Source organism: Anopheles cruzii, chromosome X (genome assembly GCF_943734635.1).
Source record: "Anopheles cruzii chromosome X, idAnoCruzAS_RS32_06, whole genome shotgun sequence".
Lineage (NCBI taxonomy): Eukaryota > Metazoa > Arthropoda > Insecta > Diptera > Culicidae > Anopheles > Anopheles cruzii.
In genome coordinates, this window is record NC_069143.1 from 1,600,263 (window position 1) to 1,617,222 (window position 16,960).

Sequence of the window (16,960 nt, forward strand, 5' to 3'; positions counted from 1 at the left end):
GTCAGCCTCATCGTGTGTGTTGTCAGACGATAGAATTACATCCACATGCGTTCGAAGATATTTCCGCGTAGGACCGAGACCGAGACCGAGACATCCAAGACTGGGCTGTCCAGGATACAAGCGCTTCAAAGCGTCTATGTTTATGTCAAGATTTTGCGAAGAAGTTGGGCGATTGATTGCTGGCTGGCCTTTGGAGTCATGGTATTGCGAGTGAGCCAGTGGCGTGAAGTGGCCTAATTGTCGCACCATTGTAGCGAGCGTCATACCTCGGCAGCACGCAGTTTCTGTCCGTGTGGGTCGTCGAGTTGGTCGAGCACGAATGAAAGCAGCTTCGCACACCGTCGGATGTCGCGCCTGTTAGCTGGTCTATTTATAAAAACAGAACACCGACCACATACCCCGCCTGTTGGTTGGTTGATACTTTCCGTCTTCAGGTAAGCCGTTGCTACTAGCGCCAACCAGAAGCGCGTGGCGCTCGTTCGAACAGTGGACCAGAGCGCCAGAGTTTTGTAGGGCGCGACGAAACGCGCGCCTAAACTTATGTCGACATTCTCGACCCTGCTCCTGCTCGCGCACCTTGAGGTTAGAGCACGGAGACCAAAACCGATGGTCACCTGCCAAAGGTTTCAAAAAGCTGTTGCCGAATTCCGAAATTTCCGGTCCATACTTTGTCTCCCGACCCCGATCCGATAGCTGGACTACGCGGTTGACTGCAGTGGACCCTCAGGTACGTACCAGCCCCCCGCGTATCCATCCCCATCCACCGTATCGTCCAGGCACGATTCCATTCCAAAATCCGGCCAGCTAGTGGTCATGGATTTGGTTGAATGAGGACCATTTCTCGCCACCCAACCGCTTACGAACGTGACGGCAATTAGTTAGCCCTTGATCGTAAGTTCCAGTCCCCTGGTTCATGAGGTGGTAGCGCCAGTTGCCAATTGAATGGCAACTCTGGCCCAAAAGTTGAAAAAGAAACCCTCGGAAGAAGCCTCTAGAGAAAGGCCGACAGGACGAAAGTGAGAAACGAGACAAAAAGAGGCAAACACAACACAACAACAATATAACTTTTTGAAGCAGGGGTCGAGGCACGCGGGGGGGGGGTTACCGGCGGGGGGGGGAGGAATAAAACAAAATAGAAACAAAACAGAAACAACGAAAAGAAGGAACCGTTTTGAACCTTGCCACACATAAAGGGGAACATTCCGCGAAAAGCGCCACACGTTCTGAAGCGAATCTAGACACGATTCCAGTAACAAGCAATAACGGGGACAACATGGGCCAACGGGAAACTAAAACAACAGCCCATACCCGTACCTGTACACTTCCCGGGCCCTTCCCGGGCCAGGTCCACCGGAAAAGGGTTCCCGAAATGTACTATATCCTACCTAATGCCACCTAATAGGCTCTACTTAGCAGGGAGCCCTATCTGGGCCGGGCGTGTACCTTTTCTCGAGCGCGAGGGCTTGGCCGGACCTTCGGATCCAGGACCCACTAGTCAGTTTGAAAAACGGCTGGCGTACAATCGGCTGGAGTGCAGTAAGGAAGCTCAGCAGCAGCAGGACCTGGCGTCCGTAGCGAGGCCACCGACAGAAAGAGCGAGAGAGAGAGAAAAAGAGAGGTGCACCGGCGGCGTGGTAACCGTGCGAGTTACTGGACGAACCTACGTCATCACCTCTGACGTCATCGTGAGCGCTGGTGCCACTCGTCACTGCCCGTCATGCCCGATCCCAGCGTTAGCGGTTGCCCCAGTGCAGCCTTTGTCCAGGCCACGCACAGCCTTTAGTGTTTGAAGTTTGGACATTTTCCTAGGCCTTTTTCCAACTTTCTTTTCCGGTCCGTCCGGCCGACCAATAGTGGCGCGACCTCTTCTGTTTTGAGGTTCAGCGATTTGAAACACAGTCCCAAACGCCAAACGGCCTAACGGCCGACGAACGTTTAGGTCTAGAGCGTTGTTTCGCGTGAAAATATATGTACCTATCACCACATGCCAGGTCAAGTACGTATTACCACCTGGTTGGGGGCGTTACAATTCCGTTTGCAAACCAAAAGCCACACCACATTGTAGCGGTGGCGGCCCGTGGCCCGTGGTGTACCCCCAAAACCCCCGGGGCTCACAGCCCTGGACCTGGAGCACACGGGGGCTCGTATGACGCAAAACGCCTGAACTAATTCCCGGAGCCTGAGCTTGAGCGATCCAAATTCGCAAACGGGTACCACCCGAACGGCCCCACGCCTCCCGGTATCTCGAAGCCACGCCGAACAGCGCTTCCCTCCGAGCGCCCGGCCGAGCCCGAGGAAGCGAGTTGCGAGAGCCTTACCTGACCTACTTCTGCACTGCGCGCTTCCGTGTTGTGACGTACACGCGCCAGGCAAAACCAAGCCCCCGCGCGCCGGAGCATCGGGCATTCGGGAGTACAACATTGCCCCCCGACGCCCGACGCTACAGCAATCCCGCCGCCCTGCCGCCAAGGTCTCGAATGACGTCATTCGCGGTAATGTTCAGCAAACAACACACTTACACACACACACACACACACACAGCAAACAAGAGCGAAACAAAAGAAGGGAAACAATCCCCCGTACCGCCGGGGATTTCTCTTCCCCTCTAGAGCACACTCCCTCAGCCTCTTCCTTCGGTCACTTCACGCGAAGCCAGAGAGAGAGAGTTCATCCCGGCCACAAGCGTCTCGGGGCTCGGTTCATCCGAGTGCTGCACGTGCTTAGTCGGACACGGACACGGAGTCGGACGGTTCGGGTCAGTTCGGGAAACAAGCTGCGGAAGCGGAAGCAATGCTCCGTCGTCGGAGCGCGCGCCCCATGGCAGAAGGCGTCCAACAGTAGCAGCAACAGGTGTTAGGTGCACTGGTGTTGTCAGGACTTCCAATAAAAAAGGCTCGTACCCCTCGCACTTGGGCCTTAATAGCAGTGTAAGCTGATAGGCAGTAGTTTCATTCACCTGTCACTGACAAGATCCCCGAAGACGGCTCCGTACCTGAGCCCCTAGGACACGATCCCTATAGTTCACAGCGAGCAAGGCTTTCGATACCCCGTTTTCAATCCTATCCAGTGGAGGGGCCCTTCAATCAAGTAAACCATCTTACTAGTCTGGTGACACGCTACTATATCTTCATATATGCGCAGTAGATTTGAGTTGAAGCACACTTCCGGGATTAATATAACGCCTAGAACCTCTGCAAAACAATATACACCAAAATGGTAGCTGCACTACTAGCCTACAGTGACCTACTCGGTGTGGAGTGAACTCGCGGTATGAACTGAACCGACTACTCGGACGCTCGCTCTAGCAATCCGCACCGTCGCATTGGTGCAGCTCTACGGATGCACACGCCTGCAAGGTATGCAACAAACCACATTCTCCACACTATTCGTTGTTCTTGGTTTTTGCTCCTTGGATCTTCTTCCACCGGGGGGGAGGTGTGTTACGTCGATGATTACGTCCGTTTTGATCGCTAGAGTTCGCTTCGCGGTTCAACATTCGGTGGGCTTCACATCAGACAAGTGACCCGCTGCGTTGCGTGCGTGTGTGTGCGTTAAGCTTTACCTCGTGCAATCTCGTGGGGACCTCCAAACGGTTCCGGAGCGATCGACACGTAGTAATCAAATAAATGCGGTTGCGGACCCAAGATCCAAGAAATTAACTAATTTAAAGCAATAAAAAATCGGACAACCGGACCAGGGGGCAGATATCCTCTTCCACATACCTCGCTCGGGCCGTCCTTTCCCAGTCCACGAGTGGCTGGAAACGCATTAACTGTGATTAAGTTTTGTGCGGTGATACGCTACAAGTGTTGGGCCACTCCGCCGCTACTTTGAGCGTATAAGGTAATGTTTGAGAAGTGCTTGTGGAGAAGAATCAGAACAGAACCCAGCAAGCTAGCAACCCCATTAACATCAGCGAGGTCGCGTCGACCATACTGGGCTTCGAGGGCTTCCCGCTTAGGTGGTCGCTCTACCAAATCCCGAAGTCCCACGAGGATGTCGAGGTATAGGCAGTGCCCACGCAATCCTTCGAGTCCATCCGATATTGAATTAAATGCAAATGGTAGTGAGGAGAGAGAGACGGAGGGACGGAGGTAGTGGGGAAGAAGTGCAGCACGTGCAGCAGTAGCAGCACCGGGGGTTGCAGCAGACCGGTGGCTGATCGTTGCTATGGCTTTCGGAACCAGAGCCTGGACGGTTCGGTCCCCTCCACGGACACTGATGGGACACACACACACACGTTGATCCACCCGGGCTGTATTGAGGAAGTGTCCATTTCATCGATGGTCTCACCTTCGGTCCGCTGTATGGCTTTGCTGGAATGGCACCCTCGGAAGGTACACCAAGGGCGATCCTTCGACGCGCAGGTCGCGATTGCCCCGTCATAGCAATTACGTGGCAGGGAAACACTATTAGGTCTATTAACGCCACGTCACTTCGGAACCGAAACTACGGAACAGACTGGGACTTTTCGGGCCGTCTGCCCGCCTTAAGCTCTGTGACGGCACTGACACGGCGATTCGACGGATTCCGTGCCAGAAGTCCCCAAAATTCTGCGCTGCACCTTACAGGCGCACCTCACATAGCCTGTTGGGCAGCAGCGCGACAGGATTCGGGAGAAACCTGACCGCGGAAAAAGAGAGACGAGAGCTTGAGTGGAGAGGATAATCGAAGTAGGATAACACAGTGGAGACGCATGGATGAAGCGTGCGTGCATATGTGTTTGCATACATGCATATACACATATAAATATGAATATAAGTTTAAAATCGAGAACAAGAGAGAGAGAGAGAGAGAGAGAGAGGAAGAGAGAGAGAGAGAGAGAAGCGATAAGAAATCGGAATACCAGAAGAATACATAACCACCACTAAAACTGAACAAGCGAAAGACCGAAAGAGAGACAAAAGAAAAGAGGGAGACAGAAAGAGAGAGAAAATATATTGATGGGTGGAAACAATAGACAGACAGTGTCGTTACAGCTGGTCAGTGGCTTATAGCGACCGGGTGGTGAAGGTAACCATGTCAGTGGCGGATGGGGGTAAGGTCCCTACTATAAAAGGGAGCACCGAGTGGACAGTGTTACTCAGTGACGGTTTTGGCTTCACTACGGAACGGTTCCAGGCCAGCAGCAGGAGCAGGAACCATGGTACGAAACCATGTTCCTCTGTTTGGCGGTGCTCTAGGATCCTTGGTGCTACAATGGATTGTGCCTTGCCGCTCGGTAGTTCGTGTTCAAACACTCCTCGATCAACATCAATGAAGCAGGACGCTACCAACCGAAAGGACCAGCAGTACTGTGCCGACCACACACCGTCAAACTCCGCCGACTAGATCGCGCTGTCCTTGGGAGTGCTCGAAAGTTTTAACCCATTTAAAACGATTTTCGGCTCTTCCTCGAGCAGTGTGGCTAGCATCGATCACCAGTGAACAGTGACAGTGGTGATTTAGTGCAATGGTTCCAGCAGTAACGCTCCAGGTAAGGAGCACCACCAGGAACGGGAACATCTGCCAACGTTCGCGCATGCATAATTTAGCGCACGGAACATCTTGGGACGCGCAATTGTAGCGAAATCGGTGTTCTTCTCCAGGCAATAGTAGCCTGGTTCCTTCGGTGACTTCGTTTGCTAACCACCGCAAAGCTAAAGTGACCAACAATCAACCTCCACGCATGCAACCTACAGTATACGAGGTCCATTGCAGCTGCTGACCACTGCACAAGATTAGAATATGACTCTTGTGCGTGTGACAACGGCTATTGTGGGCATTCTAACACAGCGTGTAGTACCGCAGTCTGAAAAACGATGTTCCTCCTGGGTGCGGACAATCAATCGCGGGCACCAACGCTACCAACAAGCAACTCCAGCGTAACTACCAGCAAAAAACACATCGGTGCATCGTTTAATCGTTGGTCCGGTGCCGCATTTAAATGTTTTGCTTAAATCAGATAAAAATATCTGAGCGTTTGTTGTCGTACCTCCTCTTTATCTAGGTCTTGCTACCAATATCACGTACGACTACAACGCGCGCAACAAATTATTGTGGAACTATTTGGTACAACTATCTGCATCTATAAATACAAAGTAAATCGGTCTCAAACAAGTCCAAAGCCAAGAGTTCCACGACGCCAATTGAAAATGTACAGAATTACCGATAAGTGGCGGCAATAGTAATGTCTGCCTTCATCAATCTATAGGCACCTTTTTTGGGTAACATTTTGGAGCAGTGTAGCTCAGTGTTCGATGATTAGATCCTAAACAATAAACAATAAACTTTCACTGAAGACAAGCATTGCCGAGTTACATTGCTTATTTCGATGTGACGGTAAAGACTTGAAAGCTGCGTAGACAGTCCACTGACTCCTTGATCCTAGCATCGTTCACGGCTGGAGCAGTTTTCTTAACAATCTACCTTGCTGTTGAATATTGTTATTCTCGTTTACCTGTTAGATAAGGATACAGTCGAATTGTAATCAACTTAAATTACTGCATCAATCGGTGCAGCATAGATGAATAAACTACAGACAAACAACCTTTCTTTTTGTAAGCAGTTCTTACTAAGATCTTACTCCATCACGTCAGCGGTTTGCTAAACTAGGAATAATAAGTATAAGTACAAGAGCTTGGTACATATCCGAATCGAATCGTCTACCGACCATCATAGCGAAACCATTGAAAGCTGCAAACTATTTTAATTATCACTGAAACTTACGTGTTATTTTGATTATTTATTATTATTAGAACCAGCAGAGTCGTATTAAGTACCAACTTCAAGTTTTGCACTTGGATTCGAACTAACTTCGAGCAATAATGAAGAAGATCATTCGAAGACATCTGTATCTTTGGATTATGTCTCATTCGATTATCTAATTAACTTATTTGTCAAAATAAAATAACCGTGAACCGAAAATAAATTAATGATGCTATCGTGGACACCAAATTTTGTGCATTCCTATTTAGAATTAGAATTTACGATATTGTACGATATCACAGAATGCCAGAATGCCATCGAATAACAGAATTGAAACCCATCAAGCGAACATTTTATTATCAAGATAAAAATTATCACAACACATTCATTTGCACAAAGTTTGCATTTGTTTCGACGGTAATAGTAATGTTTGTTCTCAGCAGCATAGTGCTTGGGATTGTTTGTTTGATTTCGACAATAATTTAGCTCAAAGAAGGGTGCACCGTATGATGAGAAACATTTTGCTTCAACTCCCACGTTCCATTGGTGTTCATAGCAAACAGAGCCCGGTGCACATAGTGCAGAAGTAACCATACAAGTAACGCTGTCAACAAACCCAACATTAGTAAGCTCAAATTCTATTTGCCAGAGTGGAGACCTAGGTTCAGCGTTCAGAGACAGTTGAGAGTAGGGACTATCAGGACGACGACCGACGGGAAGCAGTAACCGACACTGCTAGCGAGGGAAGCCCAGTAACTTACGGCGATCGCAGCCTACCTTTACTAACTCGCGCAACACACACGTAACACGAGGACAGATGGGAAACCTTTCAATGATCAGCCCAGGAAAATTGAACAACACAATGCAAAATCTATGTACGTAGCGCGGCTAATTAGATTACCGTAGCACTCACACAAATACAGGAAACAGGTTTGACCAACAAAGTTCACTTCCTCATAAGCGCAGGCAATTAACGTATCAAAAAGGTAAATAAAAAAACTAGCCTCTAAGCGCCCCCTACTAAACTACCAATCCGAGCAGTCTTAGCCATGTGGAAAATCAAGCATTTCTCAGGGCCGCTCACGTGATTAAATAATGCCAAGGAAAAATTGAAAGAAATTAATCTAGCATTCGATTTCATTAAACTCATACGATGCACGCACATCGGTTTATTTTTTCCCAAACATTGCCGTACCAAAAGGAACGCGTAAGAAAATCGAACCATATACGTTTCACAAAAACATAGTACATAATGGAAATTTTAGACGGACGTCACCCGTTGGCAAAAGCCATACCAGTAAAATAAAAAAAACTGTTGCTAAAAATGCTCGACGAAAACTTTCTTATAGATACCGAGAGAGTTGATTTTGTAGGTGTTGATGAGCTCTCGTTTCAGGTCAACGTAATTATTCAGTATCTCGACGGCAAAGTCTTCCATTAACATTTGCACATCCGAGATGAAATCGCAGGACACAACCGGTTCGCCCTTATCCTTTGCCAACCGCGTGGTGCAGATTTGGCTCCGCTGTATTAAAAAGTCTACCTGGTGGCTGTAGCTCTCGTCGAACACGCGCGTCTTCAGGGGAGCCTGTTGATTGTGTGCGTGTGTGTTTTTATGAGCCATTGGTAAGACAAAAAAGAATGAAAAGAAAAATGCTGCCGTGAGTTGGCCCATCATAATGTCGCCCAACTATTACCATAATTAACTTACCTGTTCACGGTCCAGCTTTTCGTGGTACTCGTCGAATTCCTTTTGTAGCGCCCCGTATAGTTCCAGTCCCGGGATAATATCCTGCAGGAGACTGAAAAGGAACAAAGTGAAAACAAATCGTAAAATGACTTCTTCAGCCAGCAATCCAAAACACCCTTAAGCCCCAGGTTCAAACAACCCCTAGTTTACATAACCTTCATGTGTGTATGTGTGCGCGCGCGCTGGTTTATAGTTCTTTTATAAGCAGTTCTAGTCGAAGCACACCATTCCCTAAGGACGGAGCTCAGTGGAAGCAGCGGCTAGTTTTACTGCTTTAATAGCGTGGCCCTCACCCGAGTGTATTGCATAAAGGGGGCCCGGTGCGGCCATTCAGTTCACGAGCTAAATCTCAGCCCGATGGCAGCAGTCGCTGAAAAAACTGGAAGTATCTTTACCCCAAAACCCAGCAATTCAGCGGCATGTGTAGTTGGCTGGGAAGATGAGCCGTAAAATCACATGTCATAATTTGCAATGCATTGTGCATCTCATTGAACTCGTTCTAAACGAGGGAAGCTTTCTTTTACAGTCGAACATCATAAAAACAAGGCGTTCCGTGCAGTTCTGATAATAATGTACGACGTATGTGAAGGAAGTCACAAGTCAACTACAAGAGAGAACGGAAGAAAAAATAAATGAATAAGAGTGCACTGATCCGGCTCACCCGATCATAACCGCGTAACAAGGCTACCGCCTTCTCATGCGTGATGGCGAAAACAAACCAATAAAGATCTGGCGGGTTCGTGTGAAGGACTTGTGGCGACCGGTGGTCGTAACCAAACAGGTCCTTGAGTAGCTCCGGTCCCGCGCAACCTTAGGGCACTGAGGAACATGATTTACGCTACGGTGACTAGATTGACAGACAAGTGTGTAATAAAATTTCCCATGTTTTCAGCCCCGATTCGATGGTTCTTTAAAGTCGGTTAAAAGCGGGCCATTTGACACAGACACAGTTTTATGTGTGCGGCACCGACGCGCGTTCCACAACTGCCTGCTGCTGTTTTTATGCCTTCCAGTGGAGATAACATAAAGGCCACATGAAGGATCAACAATTCTACCCCCCATTTAACGATGCAGCGACATTGAGTGATGCCAAGTTGATTGGTGCCGGATGATGCTAAAAGGCGAGCACACAAAGATCGCGAATCCTAGCCAACTGAGGTCCAGTTAGGGCACGTGACACACACCTTTCCATCTTGAGCAGATTAATTTTCAGATCCTTGAAGCAGTTGACCGACTTCTTGATGTAGTTGATCTGCTTCGAGTACAGCCGGCTGAGGCTCTCGGTGACGCGGTACGCCTCGAAGCTGCGGTTAAACTCGGACAGCAGCATATACGTGTTGCCGAGTGCGAGCTGATTTTCCGGTTCGGTCGCGTCATGCTCAACGGCGGCCAGCAGCACCAGCAACGAGTCGTTCAGGTGTTGCGATCGCTGCAGTATCGTGCCAAGGCTAAGCAGCGCAATGTCCTTGAAGGGACGCGGTGCTAGCGTAACGGCGCGCCGGGCACACTCCATCGCTTCCGGGGCGTTCCCCTTGAGCCGCCAGTAGTAGGACGCGATCGTGTGCATCTTCCACGAGCCCGGATTCCACCGCAGCCCGTCCGTCAGCAGCTTCGGGATGTTGTACTCCAGACTCATCAGCACCTCCTCCGGGGCCATCCGCAGCCGGGACCGGTTGTGCACACCCTCCAGGTGGTCGAACGCTGCCACGCTCACGTCGAGCGGCATGAACTCGGTACACTTGGGGACCTGCAGCGAGGCGGACGGCCGGTGCAACCGGGGCGGCTCTCCGGGTGACGCCGAGTCCCCCGATTTATGGCGCGCCGTGCTTGGTACGGCAAAGCTCGCCGGTCCCTCTTTCTCGGTCAGCTTGCCTATCCGGCTGACGTAGCTGGGGTTCACGATCGTGCTGAGGATGTCCGACTCGTCGAGGTAGTAGTCTGGTATGCAGCCGATCTTGCTCGTCAGCTCGTTCGTGTACTGGTCGAGATTGTTCATTTTCGCCGTCAGATTCGACTTGATCGCCAGCAGCTCCCCGATGATGAGATCTATTTTCTGCTTGTACACATGCTGGTTCAGAAATGCGATCAGATCATACGATCGGCGCAGGTAGAACGGCGACGAGAGCTGGTGGAGACCCCGAGCGCGCCGGGTGGGGTGGTATTAATATCACAAAGACATTTTTCAAATGATTCCGACCGCCACACGGACGTAGGCGTAGGTGGTGGTGGGGGTTAGCGCGCTCACCTGCGGTATAATTAGACCGTCGGTGTTGAGCAGCCAGTGCGTGCTGCCCTCGACGCTGCCACCGTCGTGCGCTAGCAGTATCAGCAGAACGAACAGATTCTTACGCAACAACATCACCTCCGCGGGCGACCGCCGGCCTCGGACAGTTCGCACTGGCAACCGCTGGCGCCGCACACCCGTCCGCTGTCGTCCACCGGACCGCCGCTGCGGGTGCGTTGGTCTTGCGACTCCGTACTGTCGACACGCCGTCGGCCCGACCTCGGCTACCTGATGAATTTCGTAGAACGGCCCGGAACGGGACTGGGAACGTACACACACGGCGCGGTGACAGCTGATTGCTGGGCCCGGTGTTGTTTTGGTTGCCACACAGCGCGGGTGACAGCTACGATGACGCTCCGGCACTCACCGAACGTTGCCGCGCAGATTGTGATGCTCGCGCGTCCTAGAGATGATCAACCCGCGGGATGCTGCACCGCATTGCCCGAGTCAGTTTCTCTTTGGTACGCCCGAATCCGCGATCGGTAGGCGCCCCAGAAACCAGCAGCAAGAGCAACAAACCGAAACTTCGACTGGGAGCAACCGTCGCCAACGAACATTTGTAGGGTTCCCGTGGCACTCGCTGAGTGCCAGTGCGGCTCAAATTCTGACAGCGGCACGTGCGGAGCACCATGTTGTTGCGGTGATTGCGGAAGCATTAATGCTTTAAAAAAACAAAATTTGTTTACATCCACGAACAACAGGCAGCCCCATTGAGAGAGTGTGGGTGCGCACACCAGGACACAGCATGGACTGGACAGTTTCGACAGTTACATTGTCCCCGGGTATCGGTTAACGGCGCGATCCAGGCAAGGTCCATCGACTCGTCGATGCAAGCAAAACATACTGGAAATAGTTTTAAATTGCCCAAACTTTAATTGTAATCCCTAATTTAGTTGCGCAAGGCTGCGGAAAAAATTTGCTGCATTACCAAAGTTGAAAAACTGTATCTTGTCGTTGTTTTCTATACTAATCTCCAAATAAAAATGTACCAGCAATGCCAAAATGTAAACATGGTTGTTTGTCTGTCTGTACCGCATTTTCTCCAAAACGACTGAACCAATCCGCTTGAAATTTTGCACAGGGGGCTCCCATACAAAAACTGGGTAAATGGTAGCCAAACTCGGATAGTTTTCAAGCAATTTGAGCTAAATTGAACTGGTGCGTGTTTTGACATATATCTAACGGGAAGCGGGAAAGGAAGCCGATCGGATACGTCACCAGGAAGTCCTTTGAAACGCCGGATAATCAAGAAATGAGGATGAAATGAGAAAAGTTCCATTCATTTTTATCACTCTTTCGACTTTGACAGATGAATGCTCGGAATCTACGCAACATGAACGGCTTCGTATTCGGATTCGGGTTTGTCGTAGATAACTTATCTATTTTAGGCTATTGTGACTAAAATCCTCAGTTTTTAAAGTTAGTTTATGACCACCTTTTCCCCATAGTGCGACGATGTGTGTACACACAAAAAGCCACTCACCGTGGCCACCACTCAGCGCGGCCTGTCATCCGACTGTTAGTCAGCCAGTTAGTCAGTCGGTTCATCGCTTGAATCGTGCCCAACGTAACTCGTAACTTCAGCCGTGTGTGTCCATCGTAACTCGAATAATCGGGGGGCCGTTAGTGTTCGTCTTTCTCTCTCTCGCTCTCCCCGTCGCTCGGTCACTGGTACGCTTAGAAACGCATTGCACCAATTGGGGTGGAAGGATAGTGGCGTTTTTCTTCGGTTCTTACATTTTGAACGTGCGTTTTTTTATCGCTGGTGTGCCCGTGCGGTCCGGGGATAGCTCCGCTCCTTTTCTCCGCTGCATACATTTTCCCCCGCGGGCGGGGACCGGGTGGTTGTGAAAGCGAAGCTGCACGTACCGCCCCCCACTCCCCCGTTCGCTCGCGTTGACTCGCGTGGCCTCGCACGTGCGAGCCTTTCGAGGTCGGTTGGGCTTCATCCATCCGGCGGCAGCCAACAAACGTGCAAGGCTGTGACGCGCGCGTGTGTGTGTGCGTGTGTGCTGCCGGAAGTGTCACCTGGGCTCGCGGGTTACGTAGTGCCGTTGCCGTACCGTTCGGTGGCCTTCAACTTCGGGGCCGGGGATGGAACGCTAGCCGAAAAAACCCTTTCGGATGCGTAGTAAGCGGCACCACCACGAGAATCGCCATTTTTATGACCACTCAACCGCGACCGAAGGCGCCACCGAACTTTCTAAGCGCGCCTCACCACACACCCCCCATCACCACCACCACCAAACGACAGTGCTGCGCTCGGTGAACGGTGAAAGTTTCGAGGCCAGCCACAGCCACAGGAACCACACGAGTAGTTTACCCCCGCGCTGCGCCGAGATCGCCGAGGTAAGTGGCCGGGGGCCGCGCTCTCGCCCTCTCTGTATGTGTCACAACATGTTCACACTCTAACCGGAAGGCCTTCCGCCAGGGCGGCTGAGGGCAGCAGCAGCAGCAGCGCGGAGGAGAAAGCTAGCTGCTGGCCGTGCATCGCAGTGCATCGCAGAAGGCCGCGGCCATCAACCACCGTCCCTTCCCCCCACCGCTCAGTAGTGAACCATCATCAATCAACCGTCAGTCAGTCGGTGAGTTGTCGCAGTACGGCTTCAAGGCGCACAGGGGCTTTATTAAACACACCGCATGTAAGCTCAAGGAGCAGATCGCCTCGCTCCGAAGGAGTCGAAGCTTCCAAACCACCATTCCATTCCTTGGCACCGATGCGAGGTCATCCCCTTGTGGTGAGGAGGAGTTGACAAAGGATGAGACCGCACCCCCGCCCGCCGTGGGGACCGAGTTTCTCAGAATTGGCCAGGGGCCGCGATGCGAGCGCGGTCGCACCGCATCGACGCGCTATTGCGGCTGCGCAAACCTCCCTGCCGGACCGTCAGGATGGACCGCCAGCGGGGAACAATGGAGAGTGGTCCCGCGCGCTGGTGTTCCCGCCCGTGGAACGGTTTCGGCTTCTTCGCCTCCATTCGGCTGGTGCTTTTATTAGCCTCAATCGCTCATCGGCCGCTGCGCGGCAGAGCAGAACAACGATTGGGTCGCCAGGACGATGGGTAGGCCACGGTTGGTGAGGCCGGTTCCGTTTGTCTGTCCGCCGCCGCCCACCTTCCGTGGGTGATTGGCGAAAATGTCGGTCACCGGTCGAAAACCATTTCCACCGTCCGTCCGTCCATCCGTGCGTCCGTTCCATCCTGGTGGGGTTGACCACATTTCAGCATTTCGGCAAACGATTTGATGCGGCAATGCGCCACTCCCGGAGCGTTACTGAGCCAGCCCGGGGGGTGGTGGTTTCATGCATTTTCACCGAGCGCTGACCACCCCGCTGAGCAATCGCGGTCTATTTAGTTGCATCTAGTGTGGTCGTGTTCCATCACTTGCGGCGAGCGCACGCTGATCGATTGACTGACGCGCCGTGCGGCGCGCAGGCAGAGGTTGCTGCGGGGAACCCTTCTAAACAGAAACGCCGACCCCGACCGGGCAGAGAGCACAACGCACAGCATGTGCAAATAAATCAGCGCGCTACAAAATTATCCGGATGAGCAATATGTGTCTGTCTCAAGGAAGGAGCTTCTTCTCCTGTTCTCGTGCGTTGCCGCTGCGGCTTTACGCGGCCGCTGCCGTTTTGTTTTCGCCTTTGTTCCGTCCGTGCCGCAGTTTGAAATACGTGACAGGAATGTCTCCCAGTGTCGCCGGCGAAATACGTGGTCGGCAGCAGAGTCCTTGTTTTTACCGCGATCCGGTCGAACGCACGCGTGAGAGCCTCCAAAGTCAGTGACGTGGTTTGTTTCTTCGATGTGTGTGGAACCGAAATTGGAACAGATGGAAGGATTAGCCGAATTTTGTGATCCCCATCCCAAGCTCCGCTCAGCAAGCTGAGCATTACGCGGTGCCATCGTCTCGTCGCTCGTGACCTTCGACGCCGTTTTTTTTTGGTGGGGCCGTTTCGAACAAAAGTGACGCGGGGTCAGTATCACCCCGCCCGCACCGTGCAAGATTGTGTTCGACGGCTGACGGCTCCCGCCAACCAACCAACCACCATCAACCTTCAACGCCAGCCATTGCCGGGTTCGGGGAGTTTCGGGGTCCCGGCTCCGTGTGCCGTGCACACACCGCCCTGTGACACTCGTGATGTAATTCAATTCGATCCGAATAAAACGACCGAAAAAAAGGTTTGATTCGCTAAAAATAGCTTATCCGCGCCGCCGGTAGCAGCATCAGCAGCGTGCGCTAATGTGCCGCGATGTACCGCGCGCGCTGCTCTAGTACGCAGAAGGACACGGACACTTTCACAACACACACACACACGCGTTGAACCGACAAGTGTGTATTACGACGCCGCCGCGTGTGGGACTGAAAGAACTCGAATCGACGATCGACGAGGATCTTAGAGCACGTCTTTGAGCAATGAAAAATCCCACGTCCGGGAATCGTCGCGCCGTAGGTCGTGTGATGGAACCTGCGAATGGAAACGCTGGGCGACGGAAGGTTCTATTGATACCCCTTCGAGTCATTCCGGCCGCCAACAGCCGGTGCGTCGCACAACGTTAGGACGTTGGAAGTCAAGTGTACACACGAGAGAAGCTCCGGTTCCCAGCCTAGTGGTAACTGAATTCTTGTTTTCCAGTTTTCGAAGTCCTGTTGCATTGTTGCCGAGTCGACGGCGGAGGACGTTTTTCGAACGCCCACCATTGGCACGCCGCAAGCGCCATCTCGCGTCGGGCAGACGTGTGGCGGCTAAAAACCTACTAAAAATCACGTTTTCAGGGTCGCGCCGGTTGGCCGTGTCGTGTTTTTGTCGAAATATCGGCCCCCACACAGAATACCACCTAAAGGCGAGGCGAGAAACAAGAGCTTACTAGGAAACACCACCCCATACCGTGGTGAGGGCCGCCCCCGCATATTCTGATGAACTTGTCGACCGTTGGCTGTGGGTGGCAGAGAGCAGCGATTGTTGAATCAATAGTGAACCGCTTTTGTGCCAAATCGACGCTGGGAAACGAGCAGGTTTCGGCGGGAACGAAGGTCCGCTGGTGTCCATATTTGTCCATATTTGGTCGATGACACCGGGACGCGTCCTGGCAACGGCCTGCAGCCTGCGATGAGCGGTGGTAGCCACCTAGTCACGTTTCACTGGCACTGTTGTCCCCAAGACGTGGAACTTACGTCCTTTGAGCGGTATCCCGAGCATTAATCGGCTCGTTCATTGGCTCGATCAATCGGAAGGCTTACTCTAACTCATTAATCTTCAATTCATCTGTCTTTATTTTCAATAAATGTGCCTGTCGACGCACGCAATAATCGCGGTCCGTTACATGCTCTGCCGCCGCTGCTGCTGCTGCTACCGATATTAGCGATGACCGTGAACGGGTGCGCGCTCGAACTCCACGCGCCAATGTCACACGACACGTGTTCTGCGAATGCTACCCTTTGCCCACTCGTGTAACGCCCCCACGGGGGCTCTCTCGGACTCTTTCTCTTTCGTTACCATTTCGCTGTGGCCGATGGCCGATGGCCGATGCCCTCCACCGTCAAAACCGTCGTATAACCGCAACCGTGAAGGTTGCATGGGTCAGCTGTGTAAACAAGTGGTACGCTCGAGTCTGCTTCCTGTTTGCGTTCCGGCTTTTGGGATCCCGGCACCGATTTGTAACCTCGTGCGGAACCCTTCCTGCCGGAACTTCCGGTTCCGCGCGCGCACTGTTTGTACAGAAAACTGCAGTTTGGACAACAACATTCCGCTTCCGAAACAAAAACGAAACGCGACCATTAGCTGCGACAAACGGTGCGGCTCGCGAGTGTCTCGAGCGTGACACGGCGTGATACTTTCACTCTCTCTCTAAACTTTTGTTTCTATTTTCCACAGTTTTCTTCGCACAGTTGCTCTCCCCGGCCGCACGCACGCGTTGGTCTCGTGCGTTAATCGCGCGCTCTCCGCGCGCTCTCGATCCGATGCACACTGTCGCCGTTGTCGTCGTCGTCGTCGTCGTCGTCGTGGCCCTGAAAGCGACTGATTTTCCCGGCTACTGCCCTGTCGCACGGTTGCTGCTGTTGCGCCGTGTATTGTTGCTGCTCGCTCACGATCCGCAGTTGTTGTTGAACGCTCGCCGGAAGGGCTGCTCCACGCTCCTGGCACCCGGCAGTGTGCTTTTTTGCGTGTGTGTGTGTGTGTTTTTGTGGAATCGTAGGAATGCCGTGTACGGCGTGAGTGCTTCAGCAGCAGTTGTACTGTGCCT

The 16,960-nt window shown here is 52.1% G+C and overlaps 1 protein-coding gene across 1 annotated transcript; it reads right to left on the reverse strand.

Annotated features, from left to right (window-relative positions):
• Window positions 1-7,031: 7,031 nt before the first annotated feature.
• On the reverse strand, window positions 7,032-11,024 carry LOC128271808 (tetratricopeptide repeat protein 17). Its single transcript, XM_053009500.1, has 4 exons — window positions 10,683-11,024; window positions 9,622-10,562; window positions 8,399-8,489; window positions 7,032-8,275 (listed from the first exon to the last, which is right to left on the reverse strand). The coding sequence occupies exons 1-4, from the start codon at window positions 10,794-10,796 to the stop codon at window positions 8,006-8,008; spliced, it is 1,416 nt and encodes a 471-aa protein (XP_052865460.1). The 5' UTR covers window positions 10,797-11,024; the 3' UTR covers window positions 7,032-8,005.
• Between the last annotated feature and the right edge of the window lie 5,936 nt (window positions 11,025-16,960).